Source organism: Agelaius phoeniceus, chromosome 17 (assembly GCF_051311805.1).
Source record: "Agelaius phoeniceus isolate bAgePho1 chromosome 17, bAgePho1.hap1, whole genome shotgun sequence".
Lineage (NCBI taxonomy): Eukaryota > Metazoa > Chordata > Aves > Passeriformes > Icteridae > Agelaius > Agelaius phoeniceus.
Genome location: NC_135281.1, coordinates 4,717,926 through 4,744,415, shown reverse-complemented (window position 1 = coordinate 4,744,415; position 26,490 = coordinate 4,717,926). Strand labels below are relative to the sequence as shown.

General features: G+C 41.4%; 1 protein-coding gene across 9 annotated transcripts in view; it reads right to left on the bottom strand.

Moving 5' to 3' along the window:
* PTPRT (protein tyrosine phosphatase receptor type T) overlaps window positions 1-26,490 on the bottom strand; it is a 488,934-nt gene that overhangs the window by 294,413 nt on the left and 168,031 nt on the right. For all 9 annotated transcript variants that reach the window (XM_077187379.1, XM_054644473.2, XM_077187382.1 and 6 more), the window contains exons 3-4: window positions 7,690-7,961; window positions 2,992-3,073 (exon numbers count right to left, since the gene is read on the bottom strand). In XM_077187379.1, coding sequence (XP_077043494.1) covers window positions 2,992-3,073; window positions 7,690-7,961 — 354 coding nt within the window. The remainder of the gene's footprint in view (window positions 1-2,991; window positions 3,074-7,689; window positions 7,962-26,490) is intronic.

Here is a 26,490-nt window from a genome sequence, read left to right as displayed (position 1 = left end):
CTTTGCAAAACAAAGCTGCCCTTGGGTATTTAACTGCTCCTTGTAGGGAGAAGTGGGGATGGAGATGGGAAAAGATGGCCTGAGGGATCTTAGAGAGGTCTGGCACCTCTGAAAATACAGATTTGGATCAAATCACAAGTTCATGGTCACTGGCACAATTTCTTATTGCCTGCTATAAAGAGTAATTGAGTCATCTCTTTTCTTCACAAAACTATGTTTCTAAAAAGGTCAAAAAAAGTCAAATGCTTTTGTGCTTGTCAAGCATGACTGACCCAAACCCCATTTTCACAAGAGTCTTTTATTATTTTTCTTTTCTTGACTATCAAATACGTCCTAGACCTTTAGAATAATGCTTCATCAATATAAAATCAGATATTAAATGCAATATTCATTTAACTGACAGTATTGTATCACTGGTTTAGTTTAAGATCACTGATAAGATCAATGTTTTGCTGACACTAAATTCAGCATTAGTTCAAAATGAAACCAGTGATATCAGAAATGCAGACATTGGGTTTTTTCACAGATAAACTAGATGAAAGGATTATCTTTTTGATTAAATATCAGACTGACTTAGGTCTCTATTTAACTTAAAGTATAAACAAGATTACAGCAGCAAATGCAACACCTTTAAGTGAACTATTTTTTTGCAGAAAAAGGTTTGTGCATCATTTGAAAACTTTTAGCATGATACTCTGAAAAAACACCTAAAAGGTCAGTGTTTTTCAACAATATCTGCACATTTTCTAGTATGATTAGACACTGAAATACATCATTTCAGAGGACAATATAACCTCTCTGCTGTTGGAGCAAACAGCTTTAAAGGGAAGTGGGCATCTGTGGGCATGCATGGTTGAAACTTGATGTGCAAGTGTTTGACACATGAACAGAGAGCACATGTTCAGACACCATGTCAGATGTTTTTATCTGCTCCTGTGCCCCATCCAGCACAGCTCACTGGCAGCTCCTGAAGGACAGGGACTCTGCACCATCCTGCTTTCTGGGCAGCAGGGATTTGCACCAAGCTTTACTGGAAAACTCCCTCTAGGTGACATTCAGAACGTTCTACAGAGTATTTCAGATAATTCTAATATTTGTGCCTGCATCCTAAAGTGTGCAGCTTTCAGTCAGCTACAAATACAAAGGTGTGGAGTCCCATCAATGCCAACATCCTGGTCCTTGGGGCTGCCCAGCTTCTGGAGCAAGATGTGCTGTGATGGCAAGGGGTCATTCACACAGAGCCAATGGATTTTTAGCATAAGAAAAATGGATATTCCTGTGTATTGCTTCACAGGACAAAGGAAAACAAGAGGCAGCACCAGCAATACATTTATTTTTCTGTATTACTGTGTCATTAGGGGCATTTCACTGCTTTTTGCTGACTGGTTTGCCTGCCTTTGTCATCTGTGAAGGTTAAGCAGAAATGAAGAAATAAGACCAATGATTTCAGTAACATCCAGGGCCACCAGGAGCTTCACTGCCCCCGTGTTTTGATTTACAACAATTGTAAAAGGAATCTGAGGGGCAAAGGCTGTACAAGGGAAGGGAACACATGGGTGATGTTCACCCTGGTGCCTGACACTGCTGAGCAACAAAAGCAGCACTGGGAACCAGACAGGAGCAGCATTTACAGAGACTGCAGAGAACTTCAGCTTGCAATGAGCTCTCTATGCTGGGGGCTGCAAACAGACTGAAAAAAATCCCAACCAACCAAATCTGTTTCAAACATTTTGTTGCTGAGTCACCAAGAATGCAGTTAATTTTGACAAGGAGCTGTATATACTTGAAGAAATGGATTCAAAATCAGTTTACCTAATTAAGCAGGGATACAACACAGCATCCTGCCTAACTGCTTTAAATCCCATCATTTTCTTGTTGAGGCTCTGCCCCAGGGTTTGTTTAGTGGCCTCTGTCCCAGTGAAGGGACCAGCAATCATCCAACACACTGTGGAAGGCACAGAGCATTTGGAGATTTGTCTGGATGCTGCCAGTTATCAGCAACATCTGGTTAATACAGAATGTAAGTATTCCTTAATGAAGTAAATGCACCCAAAGGCCTGAGCAATGAGCACATGGTAAATACAAATATAATTTACTTAAGCAGCAATTAAGCATACTGCAGTTATCAGAAATGTCCTGTTAAACTTGAGCAGAACCATGTCTGTCACATTGAATGGCAGATGTTCTTTGACATTCTGATCACAGCAAAAACAGTTGATTGCACTCCATCTATAAGATCCATCAATTTTTTGTGAGCAGCTGTCACTGGCTCACTGAAACCATGAGCCAGAAAGAGGGGCTGTTAAAAAAGATCTTTACATGGAACTGTACATTACATCCATAAAATATACAAAGTCCTCAAGCCCCACTGAAGGTGGGTAAAGGAACCAAACAAGTTCAGACTCAAAGACTGAGGCACAATGTTTCTTTAAACATAAAAAAATAAATAAATCTCAGCTTCTTGTTGCAGTATCTGTGTGGAATTGTGTCTGCAATAGAAGAAATGCAACCCTAACATTTTTGAATAGTGTAATGAACCTGCATTAGTTTCTACTCCTGTGTAAGTGCAGTGTCTGAATAAGATTAATTTTTAATCTCTGCACAGCTTTCTGAGCAGATCTAATACATTGAAACCAACCAACCTTTGGGACAGGCCTCTTACCAAGGAAACACTGAAACAATTTGGTTGTTCTTTTCTAAAGTTATTATGAGAAGCATTTTAGATTGTTTTCTACAGCAATAAGATTAAGAAACAATGAAACCACATGTTTATTAGCAAGTAGAGAGAATTCCAGTAGCCATGAACTGAGAGCAGCTTTGCCTTTTGAACAATTTGCAAAAGTAGGAAATTAAGCAAGGCTGACTGTCCTTGGGGGTCTTGGAGGGAGACAAGACATTTTAGTGCTGACCCAACTGGGTAAATCTCTCCTTTAGACTACAAATTGTGGCCTACACCATGCTGGTACAGTCAGAAAAATAAAGAGTGCTCACTGCAGGGATGGGCGAGGACTCTGACTTCATCCACAGCTATGTACCCAGGGTGTCCTTTCAAAGAGACAGACTCAAATATCACCTGAAATACAAAAGAAAAAAAATCTGAGAAAGAACATTTGCATCAGTAATTTCAGCAGTCACCACATTCTGCTGTTATTCCAAGTCTGAGTCATTCAAGGCATTTTATTAACAATGAAGGGATACCAGGGCAATTCAGTGTGTGAGTGCAACACCAAATCTGTGGGGGAAGCAAAAGAAAGGATTAGAGCAACATTCAATAGGATTAAAGACAGCTCTGTGCATCTGTGGTTTGGAAAACCAATAAGTGCCCTGGGTGTATGCACACACCTATATTCTCTTAAGCACCAGTCCAAGAACATTAAGTGGGGAAAAAAATCTGATATCTTGCTCTCAGTATGCCTTGGAAAATTGGATAAAGCACTACAGGAGTCAGAATCCTCTTCCTGAATCAGTGACCATGCATTCTAGTCATTTGTAACTTCTAAAATTCCCTACTAGAACACAGAGTTAACTATTTAAAACCAGTGTTCAACAGGTCTTTTTGTTCTAAATAAGAGCTGGCATTCCCAGCCTGTCACTGTTCAGACTCTTCTTTATCTCCTTCATCAAAAGATTTAATGCAGTGAAGTGTTCAACTGTCCAAATATTGCCCTGGATAAAAATAGTCCAAAAATATCCTTTCTAACTACAGAATTGCTGATGTTCATTTTTCTTTGCATTTGGGCTTCCAGAACATGGTTTCTTATGTTTTCATGACTTCCTAAGATCTCCTCCCCCAGTTCAAAACACAGACAGAGGTGAGATCTCCTGAAATACATCCATAAGGAAAAAAAAAAGACATAAAAACAGGCAAAGACAAGTTAAGAGAAGCTCAGGTGCTAATAATATGCAGAAACAAAGTTCTCCTCCAGAGGGGACTGGACAACAATTGGGCTGCCCAGGAAATATTGGAAGAAGCAAGCCACTGGAAGAGAAAGTCATCCAAAAAACATTAGCAAGTGGTTTGTGTTATCAAGGTCCTTGATAGGCTTTTTAGGGACTGTATAAAATAAGAGTATAAAATAGGAGTCTTTAGTATGGAAATTATAATTACTTTAGCAATTAAATATCATTCATTATAAAAATTACATTTACTGGGAAGGTCATGCAAGGCTCTACTGCAACTCCCTTCAGACCTGAATTCAAGTGCAACATTTCAGCTACAAAATCATATTTTGGTTTTACATTTGTGAAAAGTCACAAGTCACAACAAAGTAATTCTCAATTATCTGCAAGTCAAGAACTTGATAAGTTCTCAAAGGCACTGGCATCAGGTATGAGTGGATGGCAAAAGTAAGCACCAATACAAAGAAAATTGGCTTTGGTTAATCACCAACATGTGCAGAGTTTTATACAGCACAGTCTAACTTTATAATAACCAACCCAGCCCCTAAAAGAATCTCTGTCCACTGGTGCAGAATCCACTGAGTAGAGGACTCCTCTCAATTCAAGCAATATTGTTTGACTATTTTATTCTGTTCTGCTTTACACTCAGATATTCCCAGCCCTTTCCCAGTTCAAACTTACACATTATTGTCTTTTTGTGTATTTTGAAGCATCTCATCCTTATCAAAATGAGAAGCATGGAAGCACCTAGGCTTTCCTGAAAACTGACAATTGAGCCCCAACATGAGGAAAAGGCAGGAAAAAAATGTTTATGGGGCCCATTTCTGCAAATCTCATGCTCAGTGTCCCTCATGTCCTTTTAAATCCAGCTGGAAACGCAGCATGATGGTTGAGACAGGCAATACTTTGCAATTAATAATGCTTTGCAGTTAAAGAACTCCACAGAAACGAATACAGTTGACAAAACACAAAGCTTCACTCTTAAAAAAGCATTCTTAAATGCTCCTGAGCTCTCCAAATACAAAGTCAGTTCATGTTTCCTTCCCCCTGAACAAGGCCCCGTTGCAGCTGTGATTTACCAACAATGTCTGTGTTAGCAGCCTAGCCCAGCTCATCTGTTGTGCTACAACACTTTTCTCCAGGCATGGATCAATAACATTCCTTGCTATACATCAAAAAAACACCTTCCTGGCAGGCTCTAGTGCTGCCCTTGGTGCATTCTGGGACTGAGTTCATCCTTATGGCAAGCAGTAATTCAAGATTACACCTATTACCTTTCTCCAAGAACCATTAGAGCTTTTTCTCGCTACGCTGGCAAACATTTGCAGGCTGGGAATCCAAGTACAAGTAACTCCAGGGTAGACATGATAAATCCCCCCACGTTTTTCTGTCTCAGCTAAGTGCTTCTGCAGCCAGATGACTCCTATGACCCTTGCACACACCTAAAACACAACCCCTGGCAGCTGCTTTGCATCCCAGTTTTCCACTAGCCACATCTCCAAAGTTCAAAGTACTTGACAAAGCCTTGGATCAGGGCAGAGAGCTTCAGATTGTTCTGCCTGGCTGAATTTTTGGTGCACATCCCAGTCCAGGATGGTGTGGTTTCTGTGCATTAGGAGTTTTGCATGGTCTTTTCAAAATACAGAACAGGCTGTCAGGCTTCTTGTGTGCAGAGTGTTCTCCTGGAAAGCAATTTTGATTTAAAGCTGACAAAGAAATGGCAAGTGTGAGGGTGGGCAGGCCCTGGCACAGGGTGCCCAGAGCAGCTGTGGCTGCCCCTGGATCCCTGGCAGTGCCCAAGGCCAGGCTGGACAGGGCTGGGAGCAGCCTGGGATGGTTGAAGGTGTCTCTGCCATGGCAGGGGTGGGATGAGTTGATCTTTGGGGTCCCTTCTAACCCGAGCCCTGCCAGGATTTTATTAAATAACACTGCAATGGCACATTCTAGATCAGGAGTGTGAAAAACAAGACACTTCTCAAGCAGCAACACACCCAAGTTTTGTCATCCTCCCACCTCTGGACTTATTTAGGCAGAAGTGTTAATTTAGGCTGGCAAATACCGATAATTTTCCTATTTTCAAGCTTCAAGTTCTCTTTTTTCTTTTTACTTTTTCTTAAACCTTGCTTAAATGTAGAAACTCACAGGACTACAGACCACCAACAAGGTGATTTATAAAACCAGAGGCTGAAATCAGTCTACTAGACCCCCATAATATCCAGGACAGATCTCAAATTTTAAAAGCTACACTTAAGAAACAAAAATACAAGGATGACCAGAAGATATCACTCTCACTCATCACAAATTTAAAAAGAAGCCTCTTGCATTTTCTAGGAAGGAACTACTCCTGGGCAGGTACTGCTGCCTTCCAATCCATTCAGTTTTGTGCTTCAGTAGAAAATTCTTGTTTGATTTAAAGGAATCTTTTGCTCAAGAAAAGCAAACTTGACCTGCCAAAGTACTTGTAAAAGACCTAAGTGAGGCTCAGGAAGCCTCCTATTGATATATCTGAGAGCAGGATCCCTCTTAGTGTGAGATCAGACTGCCTTTTGCAGGTTTTTCAAGCACCGATTTTCTGGGTGAAAGATCATTTCTGTTATCTCTGTGGAGCACCAAGGATGAAGGAAATTCTGCTTCATGCCCAGGATCATGTTAATATGAATGGAGTAGGAGCACTCCAGTGTGCCTTCAGAACAGTCACAAGTTGTGCACTGCCCTTAAAACACCATTTTCCACACATTTGCATCTCTTTATCCTTCCCTCTCTCCCGCCTGGTGCACTCTGTGCATTCTGCTGGTATCCACAACTCTTTCAGAGGCAGAACATTAAAGCATCTTCCTCCAGCTCAGATTTTACAGACCTCCTACCCAGTTATTAGAAGCAAGAAAAAGAGAGGCTTTTCTACCTGCTGGTTTTTATACACAGACTATTTGCAGCCTTTTCATAGTTCATTCTATCCCGGTGCCTGTCTCACTCATGGCTTTTATTAGTATCACATGGACATCAAATCTCCTGCAAGGTTTAGGATGCAATTACCTCCCAGGCTTTTTTTTTTTCCTTTTTGGTGTGTGTCTTGAATATAAAACAAGACAAAAGTACCCCTTCAACCAGTAAAAAGCAGTATATGAGTCCATTGTGTGTGAATAATCTAACTGAAATTAAAACAATGGCTGCAAAGTTGCCAAATGAATTTGAAGCAGGCAACTAATAAGTTGGTGTAAAACTAATATAACAAAAAAAATAGTGTAGCCATTACTTTCCTTGGCTTTGTCCTAGTCTAAAAAAAATATCTTCTAACAGAATAAATAAAGCTGTGATAGAAAAAGGAGGAGCTGAGGATCTAGTGAAGAATATCCACATATGATACCGTGGTACAAGAATTTATTAGTACCTTATGTCCTTATACCCCCTGTATGGGCACAAGATGCACAGCCAAGTCAAAAAATGTTCCTTCCTATGGAACCAACCAAGGTCCAAAAATAATCCTGGGAGATTTATACAGAGTACAGATACACAACCAGAAACTGTTTTGTTTGCAGTCACACAGTGCCACGGAAAGTGCCAATACAAGTGGCAATTTCACCACAAGTGGGTCTTGTCAATAATTGCCTCCCATCCATCAGTCTGTGGCCTGCCAACAACTAAAGAAAAAAGCGAGGAGGAAAGAAATACTCAACCTGCCTATATATCCACTATAGGTAAATTTATACTGAGAGGAAAATTCAGGGAGGGAGGTGTCGACTTTCAAAACTAACAAAGGAGAGAGAGGGGAAAAATAATACAAACCCCTACCTGGTAAAAATGTGGCCAGAAGGTGCTGATGGCCAGCTCTGCCTTCACCCAGCCCTCGGTCACCACTCCTGACACGTTCCAGATGGGGTTGCCCTGGGGGCCCCCGTTGACCTTGACGTAGACGTTGAGGGAGCCGGGGCTGGAGCGGTCGCGGCTGGACAGGTAATAGTGGAAGTCGATGCAGTGGGTGTCATTCTCCTTCAGAGTGGGCAGCAGCAGGTGAGCTTTCTGCCCTGATGCTCTCCCAGAGCTGTTCACCATCATGAAGGAGCCTGCAGAGCAAAGGAAAAAGAGAACAGAGTGGGTTTGCTTGGATTTTTGGTGTAAACAGCTCCGTTCGAAAATTCAGCCTTTTACCACCCACAAAACAAACCTTCCTGTGAAGGAAGCAGCTGTTTGGTGCCAGTTGTTAGGGAGAGAAAGGATATTAAAATTGCAGGGTATTTACATCAGTAGATTCAGGGCTAGCTAGAACTACTTTAATTAAATAACTTGCAAATCAAAATAGAAATGCTGGCTTGCTTGTATTATTTTATCACCTTGTGATCACACAGTCGCTCTAAACAAAAGCATATTCCCACTTCAAGAAACAACCAGGTTCCCCTGCTGCACACTGTGCCCCAAAGGCACATTCAATACAAGGGAACAAGTGACAGGATGAGAAGAAACAGCCTCAAGTTGCATCAGGGGAGGTTTAGATTGGGTATTGGGAAAAAATTCTTCACAGGAGTGTTGGAAAGCACTGGAATGGAATGAGGAGTCACCATCCCTGGAAGTGTTCAAGAAAAGTGTGTATGTGGTGCTTGAGGATGTGGTTTAGTGGTGAGCTTGGTGTTGGGTTGATGGTTGATTTGATGATGTATAAAAGTAATTTCCAACCTTAACAATTCTATGATTCAACACAAAAGCTACAACAGAGCAAGCTCTCAGCTGATATTTGCTTGCATCAACCAACACCCTTCATGCCAGTCCATACCTGTGAACCCTGGTACCTGAATATTTGAAGGTCATGTTAAGAAAACCCCAATTTTCAGAGCCCAACCAAGTGAGGGTTGTCAACAGAACAGCAACATCTTTACTTGTGATAATGCAACAGGACAATAATTCATGTAGGAGGGAAGGGTAGGCTGAATTTAGGGAGGGAAATGTATACTGAGGCAATTTATGAGTTTGTTAACCTGGAAGTCTGCATCATATTAACTGTGGCACTCAATGTTGAACTTGCATTTGGATTCATCAAGCAGTTATTTTATAGCACATTGTGTCTCCACTCATCTCCTCGCAGATGCATCAAGGTGACAAATGTCAGCAATAAGGGAGAACATGATGAGAGTTATTTGATTCAATTCTGGTTACAGGATCTCCTTTATGTGGGTGCAGACACTCACACTCAGAAAGAACTAAAGCAAACAGTGGGATGGGGCAGGGGGAATCTGTGTGTCAGCAGCCAGGCGTGATAATTTTTAATCAAACACAGCCCTCTTGACACTCCTGGCTCTGATGCTGCTGCCAAGCCACACTGCAGATGTGTTTGTGTGCTGGCCTCTTGCAGTTCACAGAAGATTGAGTTTGAAAAGCCCTGCCTCACTTCTGACCTATTGACTTTCCCTTTTCCTCACCATAGCACGTGACTCAGATGAGCCAGGCAAACATTTGGATCAATTCTGCGCTGTGAACAGTCATATATTATAAATTTATAACAGCTACAAGCAATTTTCTCCTAGAAAAATTTTCCCCCTTGTTTATATGATATATATTCATTTTGCAAAGGATCAACAGGAGGAAGTCAGTCTTTAAAAAAAATAGATTAATGAAGTTACACACTCTAAAGACCTTGGAAAATTCCAGGGCAATGCAAGCACAGATGGGGAAGAGGAAGAAACTCTAAGAAAATTTATAGGCAAGATGGTCTCTGGCAACGCTGCCTTTCAGTGGAAATGAAGGAAAAACAAAAAACAAAATGGTCCCAAGTCAAGAAATTCCAGATTCTCAAAAAGAACTTGGAGAAATGTTAGAGCTGAATCCAAACTTTCAGGTTTTGGTCTAAAAATTAGGATCTTGACAAATGCCCATTGCTGATGTAACTCTGCTCATAAAATCCTCTTCTTCAGCATGTAATGTATACACACTACTCTTAAAAATCTACTCACATAAACTAAACTTTTGAGAAACTGAAATTTGGGTTCAGTTCCTATGAGAACATTTATTTTCAGCAAGCACAGGTGCCAGCAGGCCTGGAGAGGCAGCACAGGCTGCCAGCTGAGGGAGCAGCCTGGGAACCTGGCCCAGCCAGGCTTGGGCAGCCTGAGTGGGACACCCAGATCCACCAGGGCTGGAGCCCCTCTGCTCTGCAGCCAGGCTGGGAGAGCTGGGACGGGTTCACCTGCAGAAGAGAAGGTTCCAGAGAGACCTTAGAGCACCTTCCAGTGCCTAAAGGGGCTCCAGGAGAGCTGGAGAGGGACTGGGGACAAGGGATGGATGGAGAGGATAAGAGGGAATGGCTTTAAGCTGAAGAAGGGGAGATTTAGATTGGAAATTGGGAAGGAATTGTTCCCTGTGAGGGTGGGCAGGCCCTGGCACAGGGTGCCCAGAGCAGCTGGGGCTGCCCCTGCATCCCTGGCAGTGCCCAAGGCCAGGCTGGACAGGGCTTGCAGGAACCTGGGACAGTGGGAGGTGTCCCTGCCTTAAACTGGCTTTAAGGTCCCTCCCAACCCAAGCCATTGTGGGATTCCAGGATCTCTGTCAGTACAGAGTTTCAAGAACCACTCCAGAGAATTTGGGAGAGAAGACACTGTAAAACCACTGAGCAAGGGTGGCATGCTCTGCAGGAGCCCAGAGCTGCTGTGAAAGGCATTTCAGAGCCACCCTGAGGCATTTCAGAGCCACTGGAGTACAGTGCAGACAAGTTCCCCATGTGCCAGATCCCACCCTGGAGGAGGCAGGTGCAGCCCAGAATCACTCCAAGAACAGCAGAGCCCCTGTGCATTCACAAGGGTTTTGACCAAGTGGGGAGGCACCCAGGAAAAGGGATTTTTACACCACAATTGATTGCACAGCACCTGGCACAGCATTCCAGGCCATGCCTCTCAACTTTTCTCTCTTTAATTTGGACAGTATGTGAATTTTCCTGCCCTAAAGAACTGCTCTGATCTGTGCTGTGTCTAACACAATGCAGCCCTGAACTGCACTGGGGGAGGGAAGGGCTTCAATGACAGCAAAAGTTAGGGAGTATTTCACTTTTACAGATCCATATATAAAAATAACGAGCTTTCCTCTGGGAGAGAAAACATCAGCTTTTAGAAAAAAGTTCCAAGCAATAATTACAATTTTATTTTTTGCCACCCACAAAATAATGAATCACAAGCTATTCATGGCCTTTTGTGCAAGTGCTGACAGTTCTGGGGAGAGTGGGCAACCTGAATCCAGCAAGTGACAACACCAACAAGAAGAATACCTATCCACCAAAAAGCACTTATCAAAATAATTTTTCTTAATTACTAAAAAAAATTACCTTGCAAAGAATTGCCATAGATAAATTATTCCCAGCTTCCTATTTATAGCATCTGATTTTGTTTAATACAATGTGTGTAGAGATAGAGCAGGAAATCCTATAAGAAACACAACTTATCAAGCAAAGTCCTGATAAGAGGTATTATTTTATGACAGCTGAAAAAATGAAAAATATCCCCTTTACAGAGCCATCTCTGCCAGAGAAAAGAACTCACACCTTGTTTAAAGGGATTTGTTCCCTAAGAACTCTACCTCAGTTCCTTTCTTTCTGCAGAGCCTTGGAGCTTCCCCACAAACCCTTCCCTGGGATACCCCAGGCACAGCTCACCCCACAGGATCCAGAGAAACACCTCAAGCCTGGCCAGCCTAGGGGCTGAAAACTTGTAATTCCATCAAGGTAATCACTGATATAAATAAAAAAAAAAAAAAAAAAAAAAAAAAAAAAAAAAAATATATATATATATATATATATATATATATATATATTTTGTTTATTTATATAAAATATTTTATATTTTATAAAATATAAAATATAAATAAATATATAAAATTCTTTTAATATAAAATTCAGATGTGAATAAATTATACCCTATATCCTATAAATTGACCCCAAATAGACTTTTTTCCTTTTTTTTTTTTAATTTTATTTTTATTTTTACAGTGTGAACTTGAACAGGCATCCTGCCCTCCAGGACATTCACAAAGTTGCTCTGCATGGTCCAAGATCAACAGATCAAGAGATCCACTGTCCTATTACAAATTTCCAAATTTGTCTGTGGAACTTGTGTGGGCAAGATCCATCACTTAGGAGTAGGTGAGAGATCATGAAAACAGCTCCCACTAGGAGAAAACAAATGAAAGACAAGGCAACCTTTTAAAGACAAATGTGGTTTTCCTCATTATCCTTAATGAAAATTGACATATTGTGATTTAGGGTCTGACAGCCTTCTTTAGGCTGAGCACAGAGCTGAAGCTGATGGGACTTATTCTCAATTTATAGGCCTATATGTGCAAATAAAAGAGTTACAATCTGCTCTGGCACCAACAAATCACTTGTCACAGTTTCCACTCATACAAAGGACTAAGGAATGAATTAACATGTCACAAATGGAAATTATTGACTAATAGATGACTGAAAGCCTCCTGAATGTCTCCAGGCAAGAATATGAATAAAACAAAAGGTATCTTGGAGAAACTCTTGTTTAGACTGTTGCATATCCAATTGGGGAAAAAAAGAAATTAAAATATCGAGTTTCATTGTTTTGTTCACTTCTTTACAAAAGTTCAAGTTTCCAACACTACACTAAACTGAAAAAAAAAATGAAATTTGGAGGAAAAAATTATCTATGCTGGATAAAAGTTCTTTTTTATGTTTATTTGACAGAAAAGTATAAGTTCATTCAAGCAAATTGAGCGTAAGGTCAATTAAACATGGTGTTCTTGGATCAACAGGTTAAATTAATTAATATCTTGCTGGTTTTATCCTGACTATGTAAAAATGAATGTGCTATGCTCAGATCAGTCAGAAGCAAGAAGGACTGGGAGACTGCAAATAAATTCATTTTCAAAAATCCTTTCCAACGGCAGGAACATAAAACGCTACTCTCTCCTAGTTATTAAACATACCACTGAAAATTGGGGAATTAAACCATGAAGTGCTCTCTAGCTGGCCATAAATTTCAATTTTTCCCCTGCTTGGTGGATAATGATGCCTTGATAAGCGTCCTATTATTGATGCATCTGCAGCCGCGCTCCTGTTTGCGGAGCCGAAACGCCGCTCTGCAGCAGATGGTGGCTATTGTGTTTACACATCAGCACTTTATGTTTGCCTTCCCTCACGTCTGCAGTAAAGAGAAGGCCGTAATTGAGTTTTTAATGGCTTTGCACATTGTTCATTAAGTTTACACGAGTGTGCTCTGACAAATGACAGCTGAAGGAACGAGGAGCCGCCGGCAGCGCCCGGCAGACCTTGGCTGGTGCTGGCTTTGAAGAGCTGAGCTGCTTCAAAAGTCAAATTACAGCAACCAGGAAAGACTTGAAAAAGAAGCTGTCAAAATGCTCCGCTGCAAAATGAGGCTTCTAAAAGCCTGAGCACCAAACCCAGGTGTAGGGTGTTGTTTTAAAGAGCAGACTCTTCCTGACATTAAGATGTAGGTTTGCAGCAGGTGCACCAGCCTGTTTTCAGACACACTTGTGTTTACTGCCAAAGAACAACTCTATCTCCCAGAAAGTGAGTCTGACACCTGTCCTTGTTAGGGCAGAACAAAGCAACATGGGATAATCTGGGCTGAAGGGGCCTCAGGCCAAGCCCCTGCTCAAAGCAGGATCAGCCCTGAGCTAACCACTGAGCCTTCCCCACCTCCCCAGAGAATTGCCCATCCCCTCAGGAAAACCTCCTCCACTGCTTCACTACCCTCATAATTTTTCCTCCTTTTATTCACTCCAAAACCTCTCATTTCCAGTTAGATCCTCTGTCTCATCCTCCAGGCACCTGCTGAGGTACAAACAAACTCAGTACTCCTGATGCCCTCCTGGTAGGAGAGGATTTGTGAGGTGAGGCTTTGCTTTGCAGGAGTGCTCTGACCCTTTCCCAGGATCCCATTCCCAGGGAACAGGACCAGGGTCACTTCACTACCTCATACACTGCCACAGAGCATGGGAGCCTTTCCCTTTTTCCATCCCTTCATCACAGGGATGGCTGCAGAAGCACAGATCAGAACAAGGAGTCTCTCTGAACTACCTTCAAGTCACTCTGAAGGCCACAGAACAGATGCTGAACACTCCATATGTTAAGTAGGACAAAATATGTTTGTGGTCAGCCTAAGTATGACAAAATATGTTTGTGGTCAGCATAACAAAATTCCATCTACCTCCACAGCTGCTTTCCAGCAGTGGCAAAGCAGCCACTTTAAGCAGAATATAAGAATTCTTCACAGGGTGCTGTGAAGCAGAATTACCATTTCAATCTTCTGACAATCAGTAATATAAAGATTTTTTTTGAAGTCAAGAGCTGCATTAACCCCATTTATTAATTAGCCACACAATGATCTTTCTCTCATCATTTTTGTTGAGTCAGGAATAAGACTCTGTCAATGAGCTCTGGAGTTTGACTATACATTGTGCTGGGGAAAATAAATTATTTTCATGCACTTTAAGATTCTGTAACTTAATTTGTAGTTCTTATTTTATGACATTTATGATTACCTACCTGCTGCACACTTCCCACATTTTTACATCCGTTTTTGTGTATAACATTGGAAAAAGGCTCAGAAATCTCTTCCCCTCACTGATGTACTACAGACAGCAGTGTTTGTACAAACCCAGAAATTCTAAATCTCATAAGCACATCCCTTTTCCATGTATTAGGGCAAAATCAAACCCATGGGGTTTAAATCTTAAATGTGAGTCATACTGAATTAATTTAGCTATGAAATTGTTTGATTCGCTGATAAATATGAATATAAATGGCAATGAGTTCAGTATCATTCATGAGGACAATTCATTCACTTGGGAAATTGTTGGATAATAAGGAAGAATTTTTTAAAGAGACAGTCTGCTGTTTGTAAAAAGCTTTTCTTCTGGAAACGAATGTTATTAAAACTATTATGATTTTGGGAGATTTTTGTTAGAAAAATCTTCTCAGAATGAGACTGATCTCATATGAGCTCAAATATGTGCTGTAGATATTTAAAGAGTGTGACAAAAACACTTTCCCAGTTCTCCCTGAGAGATGAAGTGTGTGCAAAAGTGGCTCTGCTTTGCCCATTTCCAAAAGGCCTGGGGAGGGGAGAAGCTTGCAACGCCTTTGCTTCATACATAAAACCAAATAATTGTGGGACCATGCTCAGAATTAGCAAAAGCTGGTTTCCCACAGGTCCAGAACTGCCAGCTGCAGATTTCACCACTGATTGCATGGCCTGAGCCATGGAATGACTGAGCCCTGCATGAGTGCTGCATTTCAGGGTGTACCCAGACCTGCTGCCCATAAAACACAAGTGCTTTGTTATCAAACTACACTCCTCTTCCAAATGCTGGCCAAAGCCTGAATCGTGGTGACCCACAGACACTGAGAGATGCTCACAACCCAGAACTGATGCCTTACGAAGGCTACACCCAGAATGGTCACAAAATGGAAGAGCTGTCATGAGGTCTCACATTTTTATAAGTTTTGGTCCATTTGCATACTGGACTTAATTGTCCAATTCCAGTTTTAACCCATGCAGTCCCACCCTGCTTGTTTTTCTCTCTCCAGCCCACGGTGTTTGTGCTCTTGGGCTGAGATTTGGATCATTTGTCCTTGGTGCCCAGCAGGAGCAGGAATTGTTTTGTCTCCCTGCTCTGTGCACAGAGCTCACCATCCCATAACATGAAGCTCAGACCCACAGACTAAAGCAGCACAGAACATGAAAAATATAAAAGCTAAAACTTGAGGCATCAGAATTGTCTCCAGCCAAGTGGCAGCTTCCCTTTATCTCCCTCTCAAGTTAATGCTGAAGAAAGGAGCATCTGCTGCAGAGGCTTCACCAGCCTGGATGGGGAAGATTAAACTACCCCTGAGGGAAGAAACAAGTCAAAACTACATCATGGATTATAAAGAAAAAGAAAAAAAAACAAAAAAACAAAAAACCCCACATTTTAATGACTTTCTGGCGATTCAGTCACCAAACCCTCTTCAACTACAAAATCCATATGGGAGGTGATCAAGTGACAAAAAAGCCAACAAATGCCTAATTAGCAGAGGGCTTTAAGGGGGATAATGGGATTCCTGCAAGTAGCTGTGAAGCAGGGACTTGTGGAGGACTCCATTTGTTAATGGGACACTCTTTTAACCTTGCAAGATTATTTAAATCAATAATAAAAATAGCTGCTTCTGTTGTTAAAAGCATTCTTCCAGCAGTGTAACATTTTGTGCACCTTTTGGTCACATCATTCTGTGGCCTTGACAAGGACAGCCAACGACACAGACTGAGAGATTTGCAATAGAAAGATAAAGCTCAGGACTCAGGTTCTGACTTCATCATTTCCTCAGTGACACAGGTTTTTATTCTTTATTGGCCTGAAGAAAATTCAACTGAAACATGAAGACAGAATTCTTAAGAATAGCAATGAAAAGCAGCACATGGGAGAACGAGAGTGTCCAACACAGAAGAGACAAGGGGAAATTTTTAAGCACAGGGGGGATTTATTGTCTCAGTTTTTCACCAAGGCATGATCTAGAAGTGCAAGAAAACTGACTGTAACACCTCAGAAGTGACAAGGCAGGAAAAAGAAATAATAGCTCTTTCTCTAGTGCCTGTTTCTGGCCTCAGTTACAGGCCAGAGTGGTCTCCAGTAGTTTGTACTCAATATGGAAACCTGTTGGATCCAGTGTGGAAAATCAGCTCAGAAAAATGAATTCTCATTGCTGTGGACACAAACACAGCAATGATACTTCCCTGCACTTCCAGCCATTTGTTCTAAGACATTTGTTGAGTCAGTGAGCTCCTGAAGGCATTGACATGGAACATTTCTAGTCTATAACAAGCACTGCACAGTTTATCACAAAGATTCATGACAACATTTCTCACTTCAGTGGTGCAAGGTGATCTCATGCTCTAGAGATGCAGCTTTCCACCTCCATCTCTAGAGCACAGTCCTTTCCTCCTTAAAAATCACCATGGAGAGCTGCAGCTGGAATAGCATCAGAACTCCAATCACATTTTCCTCTCCACCAACAAACTCACATTTTTATTTACAACACAAATCCTTGTCCATGAGAATTCAGGAGAACACCTTTGCTCTACAGCTACAGCCATGGGGCAGCTCTTCTGTGTATCAGAGAATCCCAGAATGATTTGGGTTGGAAGGAGCCTTTAAAAACGTTTAATTCCACATTCTTGCCATGGGCAGGGACCCCTTCCACCATCCCAGGTTGCTCCAAGCCCTGTCCAACCTGGCCTTGGACACTTCCAGGGATCCAGGGGTGTCCACGTGCACAACGGATCTCATGCTTCTCTCTAGAGTCCACTGCTGTTTCTAGAAGTTTCCTCCCACATTTTATAAACTTTTCTTTAACAAAAGCCCAATTGCCACAGCTGGGAGCCTGGGTTCACTGAGAAGCAAAAACTTATGTGTGCTGTAGAATCAGAAACAATTCTATAAATCTCAGCAGTGAAAAACCTTTTTAATAGACTCATTGCCAGCATTCACTATTGCTAAGGTCACTGCAGTAGTTTCCTTCAACAGTGTCCTTATTCTGTTATTTACAAGCATGGTATAAATTGTTTGGCAGGGATATTTTAAAAAAGAGTCCATTAACAGTGGAGTTACACCAGTCTATCAGGTAATGGCATTTGTAATAAAAACCATACACTTTGCTGTAAACAATAGTCAAGAATTCTCTGCAAATTTAATTTTGTTATGTGATTATCTTTCAAAACTCATGAAAATGTACACTAAACCTTGCAAACTGAAGAGGTTTATTTGCTTTTCATTTCCAGTAGCCTGACAACTACTTATCCTACCAATCACTAGTTCACCACTTTGGTAAAATTGATTTAAACAGCTAACAATGTTTATGTAATTAAATGGGCAAATAAAAAATAGGGGTAATAGCCATTATCTGACAAAATATCTTCATTTAATGGCATCAAAAATCCTGTTCTTAACACCCAAGAGCTTTATTGCAGCTGAATCTTGAAAGTGAAGCCCCAGAGACATTGTGGAGACAGAAATCACCACCTCTGCTCAAAGGCTCTCCCACAGATGTTGCTCAAGAAGGCTCAGGATTCAGCAGAATCCACCATCCCTTCCTCACCTGATTTAACCTGGGGCATAACCTCTCTCAGTACCAACAGGAGAGGAGTTCAGAGGACACGGTCAGTGCTTTTTGAGCAGGTAATTGCTACTTATTCTGTGTGCCTCAGCTTTGTATTCAAACACAGCGCTTATTTTAAAAATTAAATTCTGTATCCTGTCAAAACCCTGTGGTTAAAAATAAAAACCTCTCCAACCAGGTGGATACAGATGCAAAGAACACATGTTTTAGGTTGGTGACTACAAGCAACTGAATAATTAAATCCCTGCATCTCAGCCACTGCAACATCAGCTCTCCTTGGAGGGGGCAGCAAGCCAAAAACGTCTGTTGTTTCCCAGTGTAAAACATCTCTCCAGAAACAGGATCTGATATGCTTAAATCTACATGACATGCACAAAATTTGGATTTAAAAGTCAGGTTTCCAGTGCTCTCTATCCCATGAAGATCTGATTTATGTAATGGTGAAAAGACACAAAAAACAACTTCTAATAGCACATGATTATCCTCAGACTGCTCTGCATCACCCAGATCCAGTGGCTGATCAATTAAGCCATTACAAATTTCACGAGAGTCCTTTGCCAGGGCAACCTTTGTTCTTGACTTTTGTGTTGATCTCATTTTCCAACTTGGTTTTTTCTCAGAAAACCCATTTTTATTTTTGCCTAATCCTCTCCCCTAACAACAATTTAAAAGATGAAGAACAGACTACAAACTCCATTCTGCCTCCTTCTCCCTTCCCAAAGATGCAGCAGCTGTTGGCTGCAGCCTCGTGTGTGAGAGGTGCATGGACGAATGGTTCCAGGTTCACAACAAGGAATTACAATTATAATAATAATTCATAATTGAATTTATTTAATTTGGCTACTCCGGAGCTGCTGAGGTTGAATGCTCTCAGGTGGTTACCCTGGTGTTGTTCAAGGTTCTCAGGCTCCAGTCTACTGTGTCTAAAAAAAGCCTCTGTGTCTCCAAAGCCTCACAAGACCATCAGCTGAGACAGCTCTACCCAGAGCCTCCTGCTCGTGGCAAGTTAATAAACTGTGCTTATCTTCCTGCTGCTGTGGTTAATTAAAACTGACATCAAATCTAAACTGCTGGGCCAGTCGGACCCTAAAGGTTGAACCAACAAGGGCTTTGTGGAAACCACTCTTGAATTGCCTTTGGCATCAGCCAGGCAGCTGCCAGAAGTATTTTGGTGCAAACATCACTTTCCTGGGCAGCACTGAGCTCCACAGCTCAGGCACATATTTATTTTCAATACATTGGGCTCTCTGTTTGCTTAATCATTAAAGACAAATAGCTAAATATATTTTATTACATAATTCTAGAGTATTAGGAGCGGTTTCCATGTCAGCCAGAATTAAATGTCTCATTAGCAGGCATGCAGCTCCATTGCCAGCCAACATTTATGTTCTCTGCAGCTCAGCTAACATTTCCATATGTTTTGTATATGTAACATTTTCTAGGAAACTGCAGAGGGATTATTACCTTTTCTATTTGTGACAGAAAGCACTTATTAAATGTAGTGCCAAAAGGCAACCAGAGCAAATGATGTCTGAAAAGGAATTGTGTCTTCAATTTTACATAACTCTGCTCTAACCATGTGGTCACTTCTGTGTACATCTAAGAAATCAACACTACAGCTCCAAACTCAGAATATGTTAAAGGTCAAAGGCTGAGCTATTTTTGCACCCAATTTTCAACTTTGATGAGCTCAGTTTCTGAGCACTGGGTGCTGCTGAAGTCACTGCTGCTATTCTGGGAGCGCTGCAGCATAGCCAAGGATGGAATTTGGCAGAGTGGGCTCAAAAATAATTAAGGCCATCTCACAAGCCACCACAGAGGATGGCAGCACAACAATTTCTGGAAAGGAGCAGCTGCAAAGTGCCAGAGCAGAGGCTGGTGCAGCCCAGTGGGGTGTGCTGGCACAGGGGCCAGCCCACGCCTTTCCCAGCTGTGATCACCAGCATTTGCTCATTCCCATGGGAACTAAATTACACCACATTTTTCTTCTAAACTCACTGTTTGTTTGCCTATCTTAACTCCTGTTAGAACTGCAGCACCTAAACAGGGGGGCTGCTGCCAGCACCCTCTTTTCCAGGGGATTGTAGCATGCAGGGGGACATTGTCCAGCTGAATGGTTCTGAGTTATATTTCAAAAAAAGAGAGAAAAGGAAATGCCACCTTGAAGCAGCTCAGTTGCCCGCAGTGGCTGGTCCTGGTGTTCACAGAAGGTGCCTAAGTCTCTGTGACAACAGGCTAATTTAATCCAAATAGCAGCTATTTCTGCATCAAATGAATAATTTGGTGACTGGTTCACACTACAACACAGTATTTGTGCTTAAAGAAATCTGAAAACACACAGTTATAATTAAAGATTATTAAACTATATCCATCATTGCACCAAAGCCTAATCATTATTTAAGGAAACATCTGATAGCACTGAAACTTGACAAGTATTTTTGCTCAAATAACTTGACACTTGTGCTGAGTAACAAAGCATTTTCTGAGTAGCTTGAAACATGCTGCCTTTGAGCCACTGTATACTTGCCCCTGTTTTAATCAAATAGCCTCAGTACACTTAAAGGACACATAATTTGCAATATTTTATCATGTTTCACTTCTTGGTCTTTTTGATATTAGGCAGAAACAGGATTACCAGTATCTACAAAGGCTGTTAGTCCCATGTGCTTTCTGAGCTGGATGCCTGTGTAAACATTTTTTACTAAATTGCTCAAAAGTACAGAGAGATTTATTTCCTGTGGACTGCAGTTCATTTAGAAATAAACAGTGTTATGTGCACGTTGTTAAATTTTTATTAGAAATTAATGGTATCTACTGAATCACATTTTCTGGTCCTGATTTTCCTGCTGAAAACCAACAGGGCAGGATAGTGCCAGAGCCATTCTGAGCTCTGCAGGCCACAGCAGATGGACTTGATAGCACTGCTTGGATGGGAGCTTCAAATATTCTAACTGCTGAGTTCCTTGATCCATCTAAATCCAGCTTTTTCCTGTAGCTCCTGCCACAGCAAAATGATTGGCTCAGATGGGCAGGAGTACAGTGAGTTTGTAGAGTAAGCAGAGTTCATAGTGTTCATCAAAGATCAGAAGATCTTTATGAGAAACTGCCCCAGCCTGCCCCAATCTGATGAGCTCTTAGCTTATCTCGACTTCCTCACAGCCCCTTGCACCTTTTTCTCTCAGTGCTACTCTAGTTATCCACTTGTCCATATTTTCTCACAGAATGGAATTTAATGCACTATTAGGAAGGACATTTGGGCCATCAGTTGTGAACCCTCTGACACTTTTGACTATTTGCTGTCTGCACTCACCTTCAAAACCCACAGGGAGTTTTGTTTCCCCCTGAGGATTACTTTAGATAATAAATTCTGAAAGGTATTTCAAAAGCACTGAAATAAATCCAGTTTAAGTCCATTATTACACTGGCACAGTAATTTCTGCACAATAGAAAGTCAGAGTTTTCCTCTGCAAAGGTTCTGGTGGTGAGTCTGCCGTGCTGGACCCACCCTAAATGAATTCATCTTTTTATTATTGTTTTGACCATTTTCCCTCCAAGCTTCCTGGAATTATCCCCATTTTCTCTTCTTCAAAGAAAATATTCCCACTGCTTTTCTATTTACTGCTCAATTAAACAGCTATGAAAGAAATACATCAGCCAAGCAGCCACTTCACTCCAAAATCCCCTCAGATGATCCAAGACTTGTTGTTCCTCCCCAAAATGATAACCAGTCGTTTGCCCAACACTTCCTCGCTCTGACATCCACCAGAAAGGTCCATAAAAAGACACAGTAATTTCTAGAATTAACACTAGTGCAAAGTAATCATTTGGGGCCTCTGAAGCGTGCATTTTTCTCTAAGTGAAGCAGCTAATTACTGCTGCTCTCACTGACTCACCAGTTCCCATTTCCTGCAACTAGGAGATTTAAATAAACCTAGAATCTCCTATTCTTATTCTGAGCTTCTCTCTTCACCCAGTTTCAGGTCCCTACGCTACAGTTTGAAATTATTCTAAGTAGACTCCTTTTCATTTTGGAGAGTTGAATGCCATTTTTATCCTCAAAGTTTACATTTATTTGAAAGGCTGAGAGATTTGGGGCTACTCAGCCAGGAGAAGAGAAGGTCCTGGGTAGACCTTAGAGCCCCTTCCAGAACCTAAAGGGGCTCCAAGAGAGCTGGAAAGGGGGAATCGTTTTAAACTGTCAGAGGGCAGGCTTAGATGGGATTTTGGGAGGAAATTCCTCCCTATGAAGGTGCCCAGAGCAGCTGTGGGTGTCCCTGAATCCTTGGCAGTGTCCAAGGCCAGGCTGGACAGGGCTGGGAGCACCCTGGGACAGTGGAAGTGTCCCTGCCCCTGGTAAGGGGTGGAATGAGATTTCTGTGGTCTCTTCCAACCCAAACCAACCCAACTGCCATGGTTCTGTGTTTGAAACACATCCAGATCCACACTGCAGCTGGCAGTAGTTTCCTGTGTACAGACTTATTTCATCTTAATTCTTCCACTGGAAGCAATGGCAAGATCTGCATGCACTTCAGTAAAAAAGCAGCTCTCTGACACACTTTCAATTCACTAATTCTGTTTATCAAAATTGCTGTAATTTAAGCAGGTGTAAAACATTTGGGGGGATTACACATTTTGCTCATTAACAGACAAAGAATACCGAGAGACGTTCCTGGCATAAATAGGAAGAAAAACTAAAATTCTAAATTAAACATCTTGGAACAATATGAAACATTGTGGCTTGATTGGATGTTAGGCAATTACAGCAGAGCATTTCAGATGGCCAAGAGGTAAAGTAGAAACTTCTGTCGTGTTTTAGAACCTGAATGCAGCTTCAGTCCTGGCAGGACTTCAAAAGGGAACAGAGATTTTTCCACAGGCAAGGCTTATCCTACAATTCCAACACTTTGCAGTTGAAACAGGTTGTAAACACCTTGAGTAGAAGGAACTCAAATTAAAACACACTTGAGCAGTTCTCTGGGGTTCTGATCCTGCTCTAAATGACCCAGACAAATGAACTCAGCATGATCAGCATCAGTGCCAAATTATTAACAAGCATTTTCTCAGTAGGATTATCTATCCCTGAAAAATAATTACCCCTCGCAGCCTTGCAAACAAACAAGCCATTTATGTAGGATTTACACTGAGCTAGCTCACAAATTCCTACACACAGCCTGATTTTCTGAGCATGCAGACACAGTTAAGCTTGCAGTTTTTTCATTAATCTCTGCTACACAGATCTAATCCAGGATCATATTCCTACTCCTCCCATTTTAATACATCAAATTCTACGCTTACTGAAGAGTTGTGTTCTAGACAGTTCCAAGCATCAGCATTGTTCTGATGTGGATTTGGAGCTGGAGATCTTCCCAACATCCACATCCTGCTCATTTTTAGAACGTGGTTTAAAGAGTTCTAGCAAACCACGATTATTTTCATTCGCCTTTTCACTTGTGAACTCCAGCTGGGTTGAAGGAATAGAATGTGGATGCCATCCTCCACATGCAGACACACAAACACACACCCCAGATTCCTGTCAGCCTCTGGACATGAGAATTTTTAATCCACTGACAATAACAGTGTAATTTGAGATGTACATTAGATTTTCCCAAACCATACACAGTGTGACAGATATTCACTGTGCTTCTGCCACTAGAAATGCCACTTGGTGTCACTTATTCCTTTGGCTGTCTTGACAATACCACACCAAGCATTAAAGAGATGCCTGGCTTGTAAGGAAATTCAGCAATATCTCTTGATAAACATGTGTGTCTCTGCATGTCACAGTTACAAGTTGCTGATATTTCCCTGAAGAGATGAAAGCTCTCAGATCTCTTCACGCAAGGAAACTACCCTGGTAACTTTATCTTTTACAGATACATCCCCAAATCTTCAAAGTATTTGTCAAGTAAGTGTTCAGAACTCTTTTCTGATCTGTGCAGAACACAGGTAGCACGAGAATCAGCAGGATACTTCAACCTAAACCATCTTGGCTTAAGAAGGCAACTCCAAAAGAAAACTGAGTGTCCCTGTTGTCTTTCAGATTGCACTCAACCAGACAGATAGGGTGAAAAAAAATCACAGGAGAAATAAGAAAACATCTTCAAATGCATAAATGAGTAAGATTCCTTCCTCCAATCATTCAACATAAAACAGATCATTACAAATTCTTCTTTCTTACCATTACTTAAACTTGCAACACAGTCCAAAAAATAGGCAGTTAAAAATGCAGCAGTGTTAACAGCAAAAACCTGGGACAGATCTTTCACAGTTCCCACTCCAGAGGACCCTTCCACAGACTGGCTGCTGCTGCTGTTACACATCCTCCATGCACAGGGCTAGAATGACACTCTCCTCACAGCTTAAACCCTAATAAAGGCTAAATTAGGAAGCTTATACTCCTGAAAAACACCTGCTGAAATTATCTCCATGTGTATCACAGAACAGCTTGGGCTGGAAAGGACCTTAAGGATCATCTGATCCCAACCTCCTTGGCCACAACAGGTTGGCACCAGCAGTTTTTGCCATGGAGGTTCTGCTGACACACCATCAGAGTAACCTTTGTCATTCACAGAGATCACTGCCATCATAAATTCACTGTGAGGAGTAACCTCACAAAACCCAGAATATTTCCCTTTAAATGGGAGTGCACATACAGGTAGCCAACTGTATTGCCAGGATAATTGATTTGTCAGGAGCAATGATTTCAGATCCTGGACAACTTGAGTAGTTCTCAAACTACCAACATTTCTCAAAAAACCCAAAAAAAGCAAGGGCATTTAGCCTGCCTCCTCTTCTTTTTTGACAAATTACAAATTACTGAGATGCACTGATGCTTCAAGTTTGGCATCTTAATTGTGTCAGTGATCTGTGATAACTCAAAGGATGGAGATGCTCTAACCACACATGAAGGGCTCAGTGCTGCTCCACACATGGAATTGTTCCCTTCCCAACTCTAGGAAGATGCAACATTAAAACAAACACTTGGTTAAAAAAAGAAAACCAGTAAAAATCTTAAGATAGTCTGCTTAATGCTCTGCTCAGAGCAGTTCTGCACACACCATTTTCAGTGCCTGAGTAAGAAATGTACCTGAGATGAACCACTTCAGATTGGGATGCAAATGTAGACACTAGCTGTGGAAAAACAAAGCTCCTTTCCATTTGTTCAGTGCTCTCTAGCACAGAGCCCCATGATGTGAGCCACCAGAGGAACCCAGATTGAGCAGTCCTGCCACCTGGCAATTGCTTTGCAGATTTGCCTGGTTATGCTAGAAGGAAGAATCCAATTTCCAAATCTCCAGGCAGTCCATTTAAAACACACCTTTCCATTTGGAACACATACCACTTGCAGCTTGTGCTTCCCTGAGACACAAATACATTTCACCCTTGTAAGGCAAAGGCTCAGCATATTCCACCACAAACTGTTAACATGCCCTAGATTTACTTTTACAACACAGATTTCTTTATGAAATTTTGATTTCATAGTGCTGTAGGTAGCGCGTGCTAAATGTAATCCGTCCTCAAAAAAATAAATCATCTTTAGGAATTTTACCCTTCTTTTCTTCTAAATATTGGATCTATTACTGCACCATTTTAAACAGTTCAAGATTTTTTTTTTAAGTCAGTGTATTGTGACAGCACATAAATGAATTAACAAAAATTAAGATAATTTGCCCCATTTGGCTCAGTTTCTATTTTGTACTTATGCAGCCTCTATCAAGGGGACTAATTTGGAAGAACAGTGGAGTGTAATTTCTTCCTGTTTCCACAATCAGCCAGACTCAGTGTGCAACCATTTCCCTATCAGTTTGTTAATAGCTGTATTTCTAAAGAGTATATCCTTAACCCCCCTGGAATTCTCTGGCTCTTTAACATACTTATTTTTCTCTGACATATTTTTCTTACACTTCAGGGTAAAAAATTGTTTAACCATTTGTTATTTAGGAAACTAACGAACAAGTAGTTTCATACACAGTGATGCTACGAATCAAGCATCAAAAGGCATCTAAAACACCACATACCACCAAATTCTGAAGTATTTTGTAGGTTTTTGGACTTTTTTTGGAACTAGATGATCCTTAAGGTCCCTTCCAAACCAAGCCTTTCTATGATTTGAAAATTCCATGTACTCAACCCCACAATTTTACAGCCAAAGTCTTACAGGATGTGTTAAAATGTGAAGCACTGCTTACCTGTAACTTTGAAATGAGTTTAATTACTCATCAAGCTCTCAGAGATGTTATTACAACACAGCTTTGGTGTCTAAGATGTTCCACGGGTGAGTCAAGCCACAATCTCTGGGTTTCCCTGCTCAGTGTGGTGCTGCCATGCATCATGAGCAGCATGTCAGGGAATTTCCAGACAAGGATTTTCAGGGCTGTCTCAGGTTGAAAGATGTGGCTGGGGCTGTGTGTTCTGTCCCCATGTGTCAGAGCTGGGGCAGTTCTCTGCTGTTCTTGGGGCAGTTTTTTCTTGAT